Raw genomic sequence first — 18,636 nt, forward strand, 5'->3', positions numbered from 1 at the left:
ACATCAGACAGATAGCACTTCCATCCATCCACTGCTCTGGAGCTTTTCTTCAGTTCCAACAAGCTTCCTGGCTTGCACTGTTCAGCTGCTTTCAGTGTCACACACATTAGCTGAGAGAGCTTGTTTCCTCTCTCTCTCTCTCTCTCTCTCTCTCTCTCTCTCTCTCTCTCTCTCTCTATCTCTCACCCCACCTGAGACTGCTAGACATCCCATGTTACTCTCACTTACAAAAAACCCCACCTTCAGCAAACAACAGGAGTTCTCCTTCTGCTCCCATCTGTTGCTTTAGGTAAACAAAACCCAGGAGTGACCTTTCTGTGAGCACTCTGTAGATACTTGCAAGCAGCCGGAGTGTCTCCATTCCAAAGCAATGGTCTGTTCATTTTATGACGTCATTTCAATGAGCACCTACTTGAGAAATTCCCCATAGTTTCTGTAAAGTCCACTGAATATGAATTCTTCAGCATTTCAAATAAGATCTGTTTTAAAATACGTGTATGTGTGTAACCTACACTAATTTTACTGATTATCTCCCAAATATATATTCCATTACTGAATGCATGGGCATTATGGGGGTGAAGTGCATCACATTCTGACAGTATATAATTCCAGGTTAACATTTAACTTCCATGTTTCACTCAAGGTGCATATGTTCTTTTGTTTGACCTGTTACAGGAAGGTGCAATACTGGTACACATACCAGCTATGTTCCTGTGCCACACAATCTGAGTTCACATCCCACAAGGTACTTTAGAATTGAGGCTGTTCCTTAAAGATTCAGTCACGAAATCTTGGCGGTTAAAATACAGAGTTATCTCTAGTTTTGATTTTGCTGTTGCTTTTGTGATATATATTGACTTCTGTACCTCGCTGAACAATGGCCTAAAAGTGATTCAGAGTATCTATGGCAAACACACAACAGAAATCAGTGCAGTGCTATTTATGGGACAGGGGAACAGCTGCAATGCAAGTTGACTTCATTCAATATTTAGCAGTAACTCACAAGGCACACACATGATGTAAAGGGAGGTGGTTTACCCAAAAATCAAAGCTTTGCTTAATGAAACCACACTGAAGCAGATTTGCTTGAAAACATCATTTTTCACCCTGTTTCACTAGGTTACCCCTGCAAAGAATGCAGACTATGGTGAGAAAGGCTTGTGGTTGCATTATACATAAATAGCTTTCTGCTCCTTGGAGTGTGGTCAGAATATAAATGTTGAAGTAACAGTGGTCTGTTTTCCAATTGCCTGTGAAATGTTGTCATGCTCATAAAATATGTATTTCCATTTTAGGGTTCTTGCTCTGTTAGTTACACATATCACATTTGTTGGAAGAGACGTTTCTTGAAACGTCCAATGTAATAATAAGAATAAAATTAGTGGAGGCATGATTTGTAGATTTGTTAGTCTGTAAAGTATTAATAAAATGGGTGTTCATGAGATCACTGGTTTTGATTTTAAAATTCATTACATGTTTGTCAGCCTTCCTCCCTCTTCTAATGCCCTGACAATCAGTGGGTGTCAGTCAGAAACTGCTCTTCATGCTCAGCTGTTGGTATCAGCAACATTTTCAGTTCAGAGTCTAATAATCAAATCTTGTCCTACACTATCTGACAGTTGCAGATATACCATTCCAGCAGGAATTATGGGACAGTAATCAGGAAAGCCAATTCCAATGTATCATTTCTCTTTCTATTACAAGTCCAATTATTGAACCCATTGCACAGCTCCGCCTAAAAATCCACTAAATCAGAAGAGATAGGGATTGAAATTGGGTACCTTTTGGACCTATATGTCTGAGCCAATTACCGGATCAGCATTACATGAATCAATAATTTGGCATGGTAACTCCTCTTGTAAATAAAAGAGTATTTTTTTTCTACTCTTTAAAACTCTATAATGTACTTGTGAAAAAGTCGATCTCCTATTTTCTGGAATCTTTCATATATCTCTGAACTGAAAATGTTGCTGATACCAACAGCTGAGCATGAAGAGCAGTTTCTGACTGACACCCACTGATTGTCAGGGCATTAGAAGAGGGAGGAAGGCTGACAAACATGTAATGAATTTACGACCCTTGTTTCTCACCTCAGTCCCGGCCACCCACAGGCCGGAGCTATTGACTCCTTGGATATGAACTCTCACCTTGGCCCTGGCTGCCCGCAGGCCAGAGCTTTCAACGCCCATTTACCACCCAGTCCTGGCCATCCACAGACCAGAGCTCTCCATGCCTTCGATGACACAGATACATAACTTGGTCCTAATCACTCTCCACACTGTCTCCCTCGAAAACCTCAGCATCCACAAGGCTGACACATTGGATACCTCGGCTGATTGATCCCACAGGCTCATTCAGCACCCCCCCCATCCCTTTGTGTTTTTACTTCAATCACGGTGTCTGCAAACTTTCATGTTTTATTGTTACTTGTGTGTTTTGATACGCAGATTCTGTATTATTTTATTATTTAATTCATTGTGTTTTTGTTCTTCATTAATTTAGAGATCATTTGGACTTCTGCTACTGACACAATATTTTGGATTCTAGTGTGAATTTCAGCCCCTCAAAAGTAGTACAAATGTAAGAATCAACATTTAAAGTTATCTAGAAAATTCGACTTTTATACAAGTATATACTGAATTTATCCTGCTATATTTTTTAATGATGTACTTTCAGAATGTTTTCACTGCGATTAAACAAAACCACCCATCTTTGTAACTTAAATAAAAATAATTCTGAATACAGTAAAACCCCTGGTATCTTTCTTCTTTGGCTTGGCTTTGCGGACGAAGATTTATGGAGGGGGTAAATGTCCACGTCAGCTGCAGGCTCGTTTGTGGCTGACAAGTCCGATGCAGGACAGGCAGACACGGTTGCAGCGGCTGCAGGGGAAAATTGGTTGGTTGGGGTTGGGTGTTGGGTTTTTCCTCCTTTGTCTTTTGTCAGTGAAGTGGGCTCTGCGGTCTTCTTCAAAGGAGGTTGCTGCCCGCCGAACTGTGAGGCGCCAAGGTGCATGGTTTGAGGTGATATCGGCCCACTGGCGGTGGTCAATGTGGCAGGCACCAAGAGATTTCTTTAGGTAGTCCTTGTACCTCTTCTTTGGTGCACCTCTGTCAAGGTCTCCATTCTGGAGACATGACCTACCCAGCGCAGTTGGATCTTCAGCAGCATGGATTCGATGCTGTTGGCCTCTGCCATCTCGAGTACTTCGATGTTAGGGATGAAGTCGCTCCAATGAATGTTGAGGATGGAGCGGAGACAACGTTGGTGGAAGCGTTCTAGGAGCCGTAGGTGATGCCGGTAGAGGACCCACGATTTGGAGCCGAATAGGAGTGTGGGTATGACAACGGCTCTGTATAAGCTTATCTTTGTGAGGTTTTTCAGTTGGTTGTTTTTCCAGACTCTTGTGTAGTCTTCCAAAGGCGCTATTTGCCTTGCTGAGTCTGTTGTCTATCTCGTTGTCGATCCTTGCATCTGATGCAATGGTGCAGCCGAGATAGGTAAACTGGTTGACCGTTTTGAGTTTTGTGTGCCCGATGGAGATGTGGGGGTGCTGGTAGTCATGGTGGGGAGCTGGCTGATGGAGGACCTCAGTTTTCTTCAGGCTGACTTCCAGGCCAAACTTTTTGGCAATTTCCGCAAAACAGGACGTCAAGCGCTGAAGAGCTGGCTCTGAATGGGCAACTAAAGCGGCATCGTCTGCAAAGAGTAGTTCACGGACAAGTTTCTCTCGTGTCTTGGTGTGAGCTTGCAGGTGCCTCAGATTGAAGAGACTGCCATCCGTGCGGTACCGGATGTAAACAGCGTCTTCATTGTTGAGGTCTTTCATGGCTTGGTTCAGCATCATGCTGAAGAAGATTGAAAAGAGGGTTTGTGCGAGAACGCAGCCTTGCTTCACGCCATTGTTAATGGAGAAGGGTTCAGAGAGCTCATTGCTGTATCTGACCTGACCTTGTTGGTTTTCGTGCAGTTGGATAACCATGTAGCCCTGGTATCTAGAATTTAAGCAACCAGCAGCCTCAAGCAACTGGCAAAAAAAAAATCGAGAAATTAAAGTTAATAAGAATAAAGTAATCAGTAAAAAATGTGAGTTTAAAACTGTAAAAGTAAATGTTCTCTAAACCTTTGGTGAAGATGGGAGCAACTATTCAGCCAGGGGAGTGCCTTGAACATGATTTGCTCATGGCAGCTGTCTGAATAAAATTGTGTAAAACAGCAATATCATCATTCAGGATGAAGAGCTGGTTGATGCTGCTCACCATTGGAGTGAATCTCTTAGTGTCTCCTTATCTTTGTATAGCAGGAGTTACCCTAGTCAAAGGCTTTATCTGTAAACTTAGGGAAGAGGGGTTAATTATCTATCATGTTATTGTTCATCTTTTAGGCAGCTCCATGGAGGAGGAGTAACCTGCAGATTCAGGAATGGTTAAATGTTTTCAAAAAAATGTGACTGAAAATAAAGTGTTTTAAGGTTTGTATATTCATGCAAGTGAAATTTGTTCAGTGTAAATACAGTACAGGTACTTCGCGACTTGAAATCTAAGAGTCTTACATCCATCTACACATTTGACCGAATTCTAGATAAAAAAAATAAGAAAAATATACAAAATTTACGTGGTTTATATTGCATTTGACAAACTATAACAGGGATACAGGGCATATAAAAGCCAAAATGTGTGTATGTGTTTGTCCACATGCTGGTCATGGCCATTTTGACTCCTGTGCGCATGCACGAGTCTTTGGTTGGTGCATGCATGGTGGGTTTGCATAATTGGAGTTCAATTGGCACATGTGTGAGAGTTAAGGGCACAAATTCATCAGGGCGCTTAACTCTCAGGCGAGTGCTAACCGAACTCCAATATGCGAACCCACCATGGATGTGCCAACTGAAGACTCGCGCATATGCACAGGAATCAAGATGGCAACACCCAACCTATGGACCCTGGAACACCGACTAACAAGGGAAGCATGGACCAGAATGTGGAAAGATTCGCTAAGGTTGATTGGCAATTCAGAAAGCTTTATGTTGTTATCAAATCTACGATGCAAAAACGATTTGATTAATAAGTTTGCTTTAAGACTTCAGTATTCCATGCTTGTGAGCAAAATTCCGACTTGCATCCATTTTGAGGTACAACCAATTACAGTCAGGGAGTACCTGTATAGTATTTTTGTCCTTTAAGCTGTTTATCTGAATGCCAGTGTATTAATTAGGTATTGTAAACATAAGTCTCAAGCATATGGAAAATACACTTATCCAGCATCTACCAATCCTCATAAGTGCTGGAGACTAGGGGTTTTACTGTAGTGGAGCAATAAGGCACTAGATTGGTTTGAGTGAGAGGCTTGTCTTTTATTTGTTGCATCTTTCTTTCTTTGGCTTGGCTTCGCGGACGAAGATTTATGGAGGAGGTAAAAGTCCACGTCAACTGCAGGCTCGTTTGTGGCTGACAAGTCCGATGCGGGACAGGCAGACACGGTTGCAGTGGCTGCAGGGGAAAATTGGTTGGTTGGGGTTGGGTGTTGGGTTTTTCCTCCTTTGCCTTTTGTCAGTGAGGTGGGCTCTGCGGTCTTCTTCAAAGGAGGTTGCTGCCCGCCAAACTGTGAGGCGCCAAGATGCACGGTTTGAGGCGATATCAGCCCACTGGCGGTGGTCAATGTGGCAGGCACCAAGAGATTTCTTTAGGCAGTCCTTGTACCTTTTCTTTGGTGCACCTCTGTCACGGTGGCCAGTGGAGAGCTCGCCATATAACACGATCTTGGGAAGGCGATGGTCCTCCATTCTGGAGACGTGACCCACCCAGCGCAGCTGGATCTTCAGCAGCGTGGACTCGATGCTGTCGGCCTCTGCCATCTCGAGTACTTCGACGTTAGGGATGAAAGCGCTCCAATGGATGTTGAGGATGGAGCGGAGACAATGCTGGCGGAAGCGTTCTAGGAGCCGTAGGTGATGCCGGTAGAGGACCCATGATTCGGAGCCGAACAGGAGCGTGGGTATGACAACGGCTCTGTATACGCTTATCTTTGTGAGGTTTTTCAGTTGGTTGTTTTTCCAGACTGTTTTTTGTAGTCTTCCAAAGGCGCTATTTGCCTTGGCAAGTCTGTTGTCTATCTCATTTTTACACCATCTTTACACCAGTTTCTTTTGTACCTGCTACAATTTAAAAAAAATGATCAGACTTGTCAACAGCAATGATGGCTCATCTCGGTAAACAGCAGTGAACACAACACAATTTTTGAATCATATTTATCATATTTCCACTTTGAGGCAATACTGTAGTGTTACCCTTAACTGATGACTAAAAATGTAACATCTAGTATATTTCCACTTGACAATCGTGTGAAATACTTTGGAACATAAATAGATAAGTATACATGTTCATGGGATTATAGTAAAAATGTTTAGTATCATGGGAAATTGTTCCCTGACTAATGGTACTCTTGCTAAAATGTAATTATATCCTGGGACGCAGATGCTATTTTGATCATGGGTCTTCCTGGGCTTTCCTTGACCTTTAGAAACTATGAATTAAACTACAAAACAAGAAAGAAAGGATTCAAAAACACACACATGGACTGCTGAAAAAAAGTTGCATTCAACTTCAAATTTAATGCAAAACTCGTGTGGAATCGTGAATCCCTGAATGAGCCTGTATGTGCAACATTGCCCCAATAGATTTTGGGAATCAGAGGAAATAACCTGGCAGCTGAAAGACTAATTGTCATGGTTGGTGATTATAACTTCCCTCATTCTGGCAGGGGTTCTAATAGTGCAAAGGAATTGGACAGAGTTGCACTTATTAAATGTCTTCAGTTTACTTTTCTTGACCAGCATTAAAGGGCTCTGGTATAGAGAGTGAAACACTGGACCTCCTATTAAGGAAGGAGGCACAGTGGATGGCTGAGGTGCAAGTGGGGAACACTCTGGGACCAGGAACCATAATTTCATTTGTTCTAAAATGATGAAGGTAAAAAATGGGATTGAATCACGAGTTAAAATCCAAAATTAGACCAAAGCTAATTTGGATGGTACTAGAATGGAATTTGCCAAGGTGGGTTGGGATAGGCTGTGTCCAGGTGAGGGGGGCTGCCAAGAGTATAAAGAGCTGTTTGAGTATTAAAATAGAAGTTCTCTCCATTTTTATCTATTGCATCCATTAGTTGTACTCCACTCAGCATTGGCTTAGTAAGTATGGCTCCTCAGTCGTGGGTATTGCCTAGTGTGTAATTTGTATATTTGGCAGAATCACCACAGAAAAATTATCCAGTACTTCCTTCACCAAATAATCTTTCAACTGTCTGCTAAGTGTTAATAGCTGCCAGAAAAACTTCGCTAGCACAGAAGATGAACTATTACAAATAGGAAAAAAATCTCTTGAAAACATTTATTTTCTTTATTTTACCTAATATCCTTTTCATTATTTTCCTTTCTCTATTTCATTGAATTTATCTCCTACAATAATACTTCCTTCATAGTGCCTGTGCTTAAATATGGGACTAGAAATTGATTCGCAAACAAAGAATGGATCTTCATCAATATGGGTACGTCTGAGATATACTGTGAGCAGGTTTTCAGATTTGCCTTTCATGAAGTCCAGAGGACTAAATTTCAATTCTTCTCTCAGTACATCTGATGCTGTGTAAGGTAGATATTTGTCTTTGAAATAAATAAGTGGAAAAACTGCAATGAGGCTTTTTTTTTTCTGAGGTGTCAGGTCTTTAATAGCTGTGGTAATAGTGTTTGTGATTCAATTCATTCTTTTCGATTTCACCCCATGTCCACCCCATTAAATCTCAGCAAGTGAAATGGGTCCCTGGGCATGGGCTCTGTGGATCCTAATCACTGCTCACCAGTCTCTATTATTACCAGATGCAATTTTCTGTGACCAATCTGAGAAGGGCAGTGCTTAAATGACTCACTTACCACAAAAGTCAGAGAGCAGCAGCTCACACTGTAGCTGCTATGGAGGAGAGAGCACGAGAGGCCAGAGGAGAGAGGGACTGAGCTTGCAGATTTCCCCAAATAGATCTGGAAGCCCTGGTCCAGGATCAGCCAAAGGTAACCCTGGGAAGGGTTGGCTGGAGTGCCTCTTCACAAGATGTGAGAATAATCACTCTTTTTTTAAAGAATGCAGAAATAATTCATAATCATGAGTGGCATGTCACTAGAAGTAATTGCTGCAAATGATTTTCTAGTTCATCTATATGTGATGGGGGTGCAGATTGTTCTGCAAGGGCAGATGTCAGGGAATATTGCATGTCATCTGGGCTATCTTGGCTGATTACCTGCTATAGCTTGTAGTTTGTATAGAGCAGCCATTTTCAACATGGGCCGTACATCCCCCCCTGGGGGATGCAGCGCATTAAAGTAAAAGCCTTGTTTTCATCTCACATAAAATCATTTTTAAAAATGTTTTTTTTTAAATGTAGCCAGTAGGAGAGAAGTACAGAAGAAACCAAAACAACTGCTTCACAGGGAACGGGACCCATAAATTTGAGCAGAGTCCTAAGGAAACCATAGCCAATAGAAGTTGAGAGTGGGTGGTATAGAGTATCTGTCTATGTTGGAACAATGGACCATCTAATGAAAAGCATTTCTCTGACTGGACTCCCTAATACCCTGTGCAGTCAATGGCGGTTCCATTGACTCTGAGGCAATTGGTATTCTGCTTGGCTCCCCCACCCCCTAGCCCACCAGATCCAAGACATTTTACTGCTCTTTTGCTGGTACTGGCTGCTGTCTCTGTTTGCCCAATTTGGCAGAATTCTGGACAGGAAGATGAGATGTCTGCCCATGTTGGATGTATCTGTATTGTTGCCACTGCACTGCTAAAGGCAGGGAATTCACATCCTTGTGACATCAATATTATTCTCCACTATTATCCTCTTGTAGAGCACGTCGAAAGAACCAAAGACTTGTTGATCCAAACCAAGGCTTTTATTAACTAAAAGACTGGAGCATATCACAAGTAGGTCGACCAGTCCAGAATGACCTGGTCTGGCTTGGAACAATCCTTTAAGACCTGCCAGTAGGTGTGGCTACACTCTCAGCTACAGTCATCCTACACTTTTTCTTTCTTTCTTTCTTTCTTTGGCTTGACTTCGCAGATGAAGATTTATGGAGGGGTAATGTCCACGTCAGCTGCAGGCACTACCATCTGTACATATGTACATATACGCATTGGTGATAGAATCTGTACCTCTAATGTTTCCTTCTGAGAAAAAAGGAGATTATAGAGGCCATTAAGTCTGTGCTGGCTCACAGAGGTATCCCATTCCCTCATTAGTTTTCCTCATAACCTATTCGCATCATATTCCTGTCAACTTCCCCAAACCCACCAGATTCAACTGTTCACCTACACACTAATAGCAATTTAGAATGGCTGGTTAACTAAGAACCTGCATGACTTTAGGTCATGGGAGCAAATTGGTAAAATCCAAGGAACGATGAAGAGAACCTGCAGATTTCTTAAAGGCACCACCATCTGAACCCTGGTCATTGTTGTTGTGAGGCAGCAGCTCTAATAACTCCTTCACCGAACCACCCTGAGTTCAGCTGGATTGCTTGGGGAGTACTATGGTGTGAGGAACCAGAGAAATAGAATGTAGCCTTTTTTTCCTTCCTCTCCTCACCACCGACCCCATCTTCACCACCCCCCCCCCCCCCACCTTCTGGTTCCTGATGATGAAGGAGTCCTACAGATACATGGATTCACCATCAGTATATTCTTCTTGTTATCCATAACCATGAAGACTGATGGATCAGATTCCTTTCCCCTTGGGGGGAAAAAGTCTCTTGTAATTAATGGAAGCCTGTTTATTCAGTCACAGGTTGATTGAATTTGTAAGATGGAATTATACTAGCAAATCCCGCTGCCAAAAACCTAATCTGCTCCTGACTGAAATCGAGGGAGATGAAATTATTTGTGGATATAACTTCTGGGAGGCCTCTGATGAAGCGAGGAGTGGCAAACTGTGAGATGGGAGAGTGTTACCGCCTTGAAAGATGCTAGTGGTGAAAAAGCTGAACTTGGGCTCTTCTCTCTGTTGACCTGTACCTCAAAAGAGAGAAAAGTCCAAGCACAAGAACGTGGCTGAATGGTATCCAGCAGAAAAGGTGGTATTTCACCTTGAGAGGCCTGCTCATCAGGGAACCCTGAGGAGGATGCGATGTATCTGAGGGCTCTGTTGGAGGAGTTTCTTCTCTGCTGGGTATATCTTTACCACTTGTCCCATCATTCACTTTGTGAGCCCGGTCACTGCCGCCCTGAAACCTGCTGTAATTAATTTCTGCCAGCGGAGTCACAACTGTGACACCTATTGAATGAGTTCATCCACAGCTCTGTGTTGGAGAAAGCCTATCCATCACAATGAAGGCCTTTAAAAGTGTTTGAGCAGCGTGCAGTTAGTTTGGATGCTGCAGACTCAAATCTCCTAATGCCAAGAGTGTCTCTTTAAATAACGATAAATGTGACTACCATATATATGCATGTAACAGTTGATGCCATGGAAAAGTTGGCCCACCCCCCCCCCTTATTTTTGGCCCCAGCTGCATGCCTGTCTGAGTTCCAGACACCTCAACCACCATCTCTTGCCCAGCCCTGGCAGCTCACCCTCTGGACCTCCCGATGCCCTGACCGCAGACTCTCGCCTAGGCACAGCTGTTCGTTTACCAGAGCTTCGACCACAACTCCCGCCTAGGGCCAGGCCACCCACCCATCCAAGCACATGATGCCCTGGCTGTCCGCCTATCTGAACTTCCAACACCACGACCGCGGACTCTTACCTAGGCCCTCGCTGACCACCCATCCGAGCTCCCGACACTCCAAATACAGACTTACCACCCAGTCACAGTTGACCTCCTGCCAATCCGAGCTCCGAACGTCCAAATGACACAGGTTTTTACCACGGTCAAAAATAGTACACGTGTAATAGTGGACCCTCTAAAAATTGGTCCACAAAATTCGACTATTACAGTATACACATATTATCACTTATACTGCAATTGTTTTATATTGGCTGCACGTTGTATCCTGAACTTCCAATAGGTGCTGGTCAGCATAGAAATGGTTACATTTGATTACTGATGTTGACACTGTGTGTCTGATGCTGGAAAATGTCAGAGGTACTCAGGTGAATAATCCACAGACATCCAATTTCCTGATGGTCGCTATGAAATGATAATTAAGCAGATCTATTCTTGGTTAAAACAATGCTTGCTCAATTTTTAGATGGAAAATAGACTCCAGATGATGCAGTTTATAGACACCAATATTAAAGCAGTCAAGGTGTCGCAAATGGAATGAGAAAATTACAGAACTAATTCCCGATTTTAGTGCTTTCCTTCCCTTTGAGATCTAAACCAGTTTTAGCCATGAATCATTTATTTATTTTGTCTCCTCCAGTTCTAAACTTCATAGTATTTCTGTGCTGTGGTCTAGGGTTTCAAAGTAAATAGCACATTTGATGAGGCAGGAGCTGAGCTATCAGTAAGTGAGTGCTTTGTGACAAACAATAAAAATCTAGATTCTTTTAAGGCATCCTGGTAACCATCAATATAACTTGGTTCACTGTATGCTAACTGTAGCATATTTGATTATGCATTTTTGGCTATAGGAATGAGCCGGATTAGCTAGTTCAGGGAAGTTTCTTTGAGGAGAATACTTTTATCTCTAGGATTTTATTAATGTTCAAGTAAATTAAAGAATACTTTTCCTGCTCTGACATTTCAATCAGAATGTGAGATGGTTCCGAGGGAGATGGTTCCGAGGGAGATGGTTCCGAGGGAGATGGTTCCGAGGGAGATGGTTCCGAGGGAGATGGTTCCGAGGGAGATGGTTCCGTGGGAGATGCTTGTGTTCCTTCCATCTTGCTGTCTCTTTTTCTCTCCCCCTCCCCCCTTGTTTAATGGAAAACTGCTTTTGCCTGGAGCTATGTTGATGTTTTGGTGAGCAGAACATTTGGCTCACATCTGTGATGCTTCAATTGCTGGCAATACTATTGGGGAGCATAGTTGCCTCACCAGCTGTCGTTCATGGTGTTCAAGGTTGAGGCTATGGAACCATTTGCCTGTTTTCTTTTTCTTCTTCATTCCTGTGGAATTGTGTTTAACCAGGGAAAGGGCATGAGCAAAAAAGAGGGAATAAAATCAATGTGTTAAGAGGATCACATTTACCTCTTTTATCATTCATCTAGGAATTTATTAATTGGGAATATTATTGAGAGAACAACCTTATATTGAAATATTTTCCAGCTATAGTTCAGATCTACTGTTTTGTGTTCATCTCAGTAGAGAACTGAGGTATTTTAACTGTCCTAGATCTAGGAACTATGACAGTGGAATGCATACTCTCTTTGGAAATTTGAAGGTGGATCGAAAGCCGAATGGAGTTGACATTTCAGAGTTGTCTTGCCTCTCACTCAGTTTTCTGCTCTTGTCAGTGGTCGAAGTGAGTGCTATAAAAGAGCTCTCTTTGAACTATTTATGTACTATTCATGATTTCCTTCTCTTTGCAGGACATCAGGTCAAACAGGGCACATGTGAGGTTGTTGCTGTGCACCGGTGCTGCAATAAGAACCGAATTGAAGAACGGTCACAAACTGTGAAATGTTCTTGTTTCCCAGGCCAGGTTGCTGGTACAACTAGGGCTCAGCCTTCATGTGTTGAAGGTAAGGCATTTGTTTCTATGTCCAGCTCTTGTATTTCCTTCTAAGTCATCTACACGTCATTTAAGTTCTCGTCAAGCCGCCCACAATGCTCGCATTGTGCGTGATTTTCATTAATGAGTAATTAAAAATAGCAGTGGTTGAGATAAGGGAAAGGGCTGAAGCTTTTGCAAAGCTTTAACTGCATCTCAGTCTAAATTAAAAGCAGCGATGGCGAAAAATGGGAAAGCATGAGACATTGGAATTCTAGAGGAAATGACTTGACTGTTTGCACGATCATAACATTCATATTAATGGCATATTTGTGGAATAATATTTCCAAGAAGCTTTGAAAAGTTTGGATTACTAGGGACAAGGCAGCTGAAGCCACCAATGGTTGAACAATTACAGTTTGGTTTGAGTAAGTGGCCAGAATTGGACATGGTTGTTCTCGGAGTTGCAAATGTTGGAGAATCTTACAGAGAGAAATTGTATGATGAAACAAGTGAGATTTTTGAATATGAGCAAGATCGATTTTAAATTTAACATAAGAAGAATATTGTTGAAAATCTAAAATACAAATATAACATGCCAGAAATTCTCAGAAATTCAGGTAGAATCCATGGAGAAGAAAACAGAACTTGAGGATAATCATTTTCAATTTTAGAATGAGGCATTGCCAATGGCGATCAGAGTGACCAAGTGAATGGGATCTCGTGCAAATTATAATGCGAGCACTAGAGTTTTGGATGAATTGAGGTTGGACTAGTGGAAGGTGGAGGCAGTGGGATTAACTTTAAATTGCTTCTGTGTACAATGGTTCTTTGTTATGCAAGACATTTGTTTAATTCATTTGTGATGATTTTTCTATAAATATTACTAGATTGTATTCCCATCTCTGTCATAAACTAATTTTTCGTTGGGTGCATTCATCAATTACGTAAGAGTTGTGCCTTGGATCTAGAAATTACTTTATCTTCTTTTCACTATTTTTGGGGCAACTGGAGATAAAATTCATTTTGGCTAGTAATTGAAACAGAGTAAAATCAAATGGCAATGAAACAAAAGCAGGAACTATTTAGGCAAGGTGTAATGTGGATGACTGTTTTCCATTACCTATTGTGTGCTGCAACCAAGGATATATTCATTCTTTTAGAGATTGTGTTTCTCCAGGCATTCAAAGACCTTTTTTATGGTGCAACCCCCACATTAAAAGCTGGCTCAATGAAAAACAAAGGTGAATTTACCTTTTTATGGAGAAAGCCTATAAGGCTGAACCAGTTTTGCCTTCATAGAGCAATGTCGGGAGCCATCTTCCAGAGCTGAGGGAGGCAGGACAAATGGTACAGTAGAACCACCTATCGCCGTGACGTCATCCATATGTGCCGGCAAATGAAAAATTTTCTCTCCCATCAAAAAGAACAAAAAAGTTTAGCCATCACTAATTTGAACCCAGTAATGATGTGATTGATGTGAGCAATAAGTATCTGAACACACTAAGGACTTTAAAATTCATGCTCCTGGGTCACGGGCTGATGAGGTGGAATTGTGTTCATGGAGAAGGTGGAGAGAGTCACCCCACCTCTGAGTGTACCCCCCTAGGCAGATCGGAGTTCGCCTACTGAATCCACCCTAGGAGCCTTCTCGAAGGTAAGTGAAGCAATGTAAAGGCAGAGAATATCTGCCTTTACATTTGCTTTTTTTGCCCACGATAAAAAGGCCTCAAGAAACAATATACACAATGATCTTTTCCAACTCATTGTACATTTATCAATTTGTGTTTTTTTTTACCCTCTTGTTCTGACTACTGGTGTGCCTCTTGTAGGCAATGATGTATGTTCCTCCCTTAAAATGCACAACCGAGAATCTGACAGTTGATTGTGTCTCTTTGATAGAACCCTTTAGAGGCTTAGAAAGGAATGCGAGCAACATGATGGCTTTTGAAGAGACACAAAGAATTGTGATCCCTTTTCACCCTCTTCTAACTCATTTTAATGACCTATTGTGTTTAATTTGGGAATGGTTAATGACATTTTGAAATTAATATTTTCTTGGAGGACTTCTGAGGGTTTGAAGATAAGAAGGTAGTAGAACAGCTGTAAGAACTTGATTGTTAAAATGGCCCAAGTTAATTGCTGTTTCTTCACTAATTAGTTCAGGTTCCTCATGTTTTGGGGATTAGAAATGTTCTTAAATCGGTTCTTTTTAGTCTGTAATCCCCACTCAATACTTGTGTAAAATTAAATTGGTGGCACCCTTTTCAGATGTCTGGATCAGCTCCCAAACTGATTTGCTTTTAAGTCCTGTTTAAATTGATTAGCATAGCAGTCAGCGCAATGCTATTACAATGCCAACGACCTGGGTTTGAATCCAGCTCTGTCTGCAAGGAGTTTGAGCATTCTCCCCATATCTGTGTGGCTTTCTCTGGGTGCTCCGGTTTCCTCCCATCTCTCAAAATGTACGTGGGTTGTAGGTTAATTAGGTTATTTGGGTGCACGGGCTATAGATGACACTTTCCAAGTTCTCATATTCTCCAATTTCAAAACCTGTCATCTTCACAGAAACGTAAGTGATGATATTCCAAAATACTATCTTATTTCCAATAAACCAAACTTTGTATTTGCAGCTGTAAGTAGCTTTAATTCATTGATATAAACAGATAAACATATGCATAAAGTCACATTGAGATTTTCATAACTTGAGTAAACAAAGCATACTGTATAATGATAAAGATATTCAACTTTAAACAGATAAACCAAAATTAAGATGATTAAAATGAAATAAGATAAAATGAGATGAATTCAAAGAAAAGTATCTCGAAAGCTTACATCTCTGTTATGATTCCTCGAAGAGTGCAAGCCAGCTTCGAGTCTACATGGATATTATGACATATGACATCATAGTAACTATGGTAACACTACAAACAATATTTATCCTTAAAGGGATAGCCACAAAATTACTAAAAAGCAAAAACACAAGGTTTTAACCTTTACACAGGCTCATGGGCTAGAAGGGCCTGTTACTGACCTGTATGTCGAAATATAGTGAAACCCTTGATATCTGTAATTCAAGCAACTGACAACCTCGAGCAACTACAAAAAAAAGAGGAAAATAAATAAATGAAAACAAAATTTTAAATAGAATTTAAAATTGTAATAGTAACCTTTGTTGAAGATGTGAGCAAATATTCAGCCAGAGGAGTGCCTTGGTCGTGCTTTGCTCATAGCAGCTGTTTGAATAAAGTTTTGTTTGAATATAATGATGTTGCCTAGGATGAACAGTTGGTTGATGCTGCTCTCCATTGAGGTGATTCTCTTAGTTTCTCCTTATCCCTGCTTAGTAAGTCTTTTTTCAGTTTTAGTAATTATTTATCTATAAATTGGGGGGGGGGGGGGGGAGAGCATTAATTATGATCTCATTGTTCATTCTTCAAGCGGCTCCATGGAGGGGGAGGAACCTACAGATTCATCAACAGTTAAATGTTTTCAAAGAATGTGACTGAAAATAAAGTAAAATGTTTTAAGGTTTATAGATTCATGCAAATGAAGTTAGTTCAATGTAAATACTGTGGTGCACTATCGAACAGAAACAAACACATCTAGCTTATATCCTGGAGGGTAATTGGCAGGCAATCGGGTGGGACTTGGTCCATTCAGGTTGGCTGATTGACATCCAGTCAGGTGTTGCCTTGTCCTCCAGTACTCTTCTGAAGGTACACAGGTTGCCCCCTACAATAGGCTAGTGGTGTAGCACCACATTCACTCTCTTCTTTAAAATCTTTCTGGGGGGTGGGAGGTTGCAGTCCATGATCGACCAGAGCCCCAAAACATATATACATTATGTATAAGTTTAGACGGGTCCGGTGGCCATCGGAGTCTGCGACTGTCACAGGTTTGGCTCCTGGTCACAGGTCGGCAAGGGTAAGTGGAGGCTGGGGATGGGGGCTGGAGTGACTGGCATGGTGCAGCGCAGTAGGGGGGTCGGATTTGAGGTGTGTGTGATACGTTGAATGGGTGGGGGGGTGGGGTGGATTCGTTCCTGTGTGCTCGGGGAGGTCTTGGATGTCCCATAGCTGTCCAGGGTCGGTGGAGTGTGTCAGGCTGGCATGGTCCTGGGATGATGGATGCTGTTGTCCTGTGGTGGGTGCTCCTGCTGGTGCCATGTCCCTGGCTGAGGCGGTATCCTCCCTGCCACTGTTGAACCTAATGTAGGTCTAGTTATGATTCGCATGTAGGAGGTACATTTGCTCATCCAGGGGTTCGGCCTTTTGTGCCCACACGTGTCTACGCAGGAGCACCGGTCCCAGGGACGCAAGTCATGCTGGGAGAGATGTTCCTGTCACCGATTTCCTGGGGAAATCCAGGCGTTCGTGAGGGGTTTCGTTGGTAGAGGTGCACAGGAGTGACCTAATGGCATGGAGTGCCTCGGGGTGGGCGTCCTGCCAGTACTCTACCAACCACCCCTTAGACTTAAGGGCCAGGAGGACCGCCTTCCAGACTACCCCGTTCTCGCGCTCCACTTGTCCATTTCCTCTTGGGTTGTAATTAGTCATGTGACTGGTTGTGATGCCCCTTGCTGTCAGGAACTGGTGCAGTTCCTCACTCATGAAGCTAGACCCCCCCGGTCACTGTGGATAAAATGCGGGGTAGCCGAACATGGTGAAGATCTGTGTCAGTGCCCTGATGACGGTGGCCGTGGAGGTGTCTGGGCATGGGATGGCGAAAGGGAAGCAGGAGTACTTGGCTATGACCGCAAGGAAATAGACATTCTGATTTGTGGAAGGCAGAAGGCCCTTGAAGTCTATGCTGGGGTGCTCAAAGGGCTGAGTGGCCTTTATGACATGAGCCTGGGGCAGGCGGAAGAAGTGAGGTTAGCATTCTGCGCAGATCCGGCATGCCTCGGTCATGGTCCTGACATCCCTGACTGTGTACGGGAGGTTTCGGGACTTGATGAAATGGTATAAGCTGGGATCCACTGAGTAGTCGGAGAATAAGCCAAGGCACCTGCGGAGGACTTTGAGCGTGGTGGGGGGGAGAAGCAACTCCATTAATGGGCGCATCCATTCTGGATCTGGTCCGATGACAACATGTGCCATGATGTACCCCAGGATGGCGAGACAGGTGGTGCTGAACATGCACTTTTCTTCATTGTAAGTGACGTTCAGTTCCTTGGCCATCCGGAGAAATTTCTCCAGGTTGGCATCGTGGTCCTGCTGGTTGTGGATGCAGATGGTGACATTATCCAGGTATGGGAAAGTCACCTTTAGCTTGTGTCGGTCTACCACTGGAAGACAGAGACCTTGTTCGTGACCCCAAATGGAACTCAGCGGAACTGGTAAAGGCACCTGTCCACCTCGAAGGCAGCGTAAGGCTTGTCCTGCGGGTGGATGGGGAGTTGATGAAGGCCAACTTCAGGTCATTTATGGAGAAGACCCAGTAGCGGGCTATCTCGTTGACCATGTCAGCTATCCTCGGTAAGGGGTAGGCATCCAGCTGGGTCTACCAGTTCATGGTCTGGCTGTAATCCATGACCATTCTTGGCTTGCTTCCCCCTTTGACCACCAGGACTTGGAATCTCCATGGGCTATTTCTGGGCTCTATGACACCTTCTGCCAGAAGCCACCTCACCTCTGCCCTGATGAAGTCTCTGTCCATGGTGCAATAGCGCCTACTTCTGGCGGCTATTGGCTTGCAGTCTGGCGTGAGGCATGAGAAGAGGGTGGGAGGGAGAATACGCAGTGTGGAGAAGCCACAGGTTGGCCTGGGCTGGTTGGATGGCATGCTGTGGACAGTGAGTGGGGGTAAGGACCCCTGAAAGCAAGAGTGATACTCAGCAGATGGCTTTGAAAGTCTAAGCCCAGGAGGATCGGGACACAGAGCTTGGGTATGACCAGGAGCCTGAAAACAGTGTATGTCTTCCCCCCCACCCCACCACAGACAGATTGGCAGAGCAGCGCCCGAGGGTATTAATAGTTCGGTCTTGGGCAACGAA

The 18,636-nt window shown here is 43.1% G+C and overlaps 1 protein-coding gene across 1 annotated transcript in view; it reads left to right on the top strand.

The window, feature by feature from the left end:
• Positions 1–18,636, top strand: part of tafa4b (TAFA chemokine like family member 4b) — a 134,003-nt gene that overhangs the window by 64,662 nt on the left and 50,705 nt on the right. Inside the window, exon 2 of the mRNA XM_069937100.1 lies at positions 12,517–12,669. Coding sequence (XP_069793201.1) covers positions 12,517–12,669 — 153 coding nt within the window. The remainder of the gene's footprint in view (positions 1–12,516; positions 12,670–18,636) is intronic.

The sequence above is a fragment of the Narcine bancroftii genome, chromosome 5, assembly GCF_036971445.1.
Source record: "Narcine bancroftii isolate sNarBan1 chromosome 5, sNarBan1.hap1, whole genome shotgun sequence".
Taxonomy (NCBI): domain Eukaryota; kingdom Metazoa; phylum Chordata; class Chondrichthyes; order Torpediniformes; family Narcinidae; genus Narcine; species Narcine bancroftii.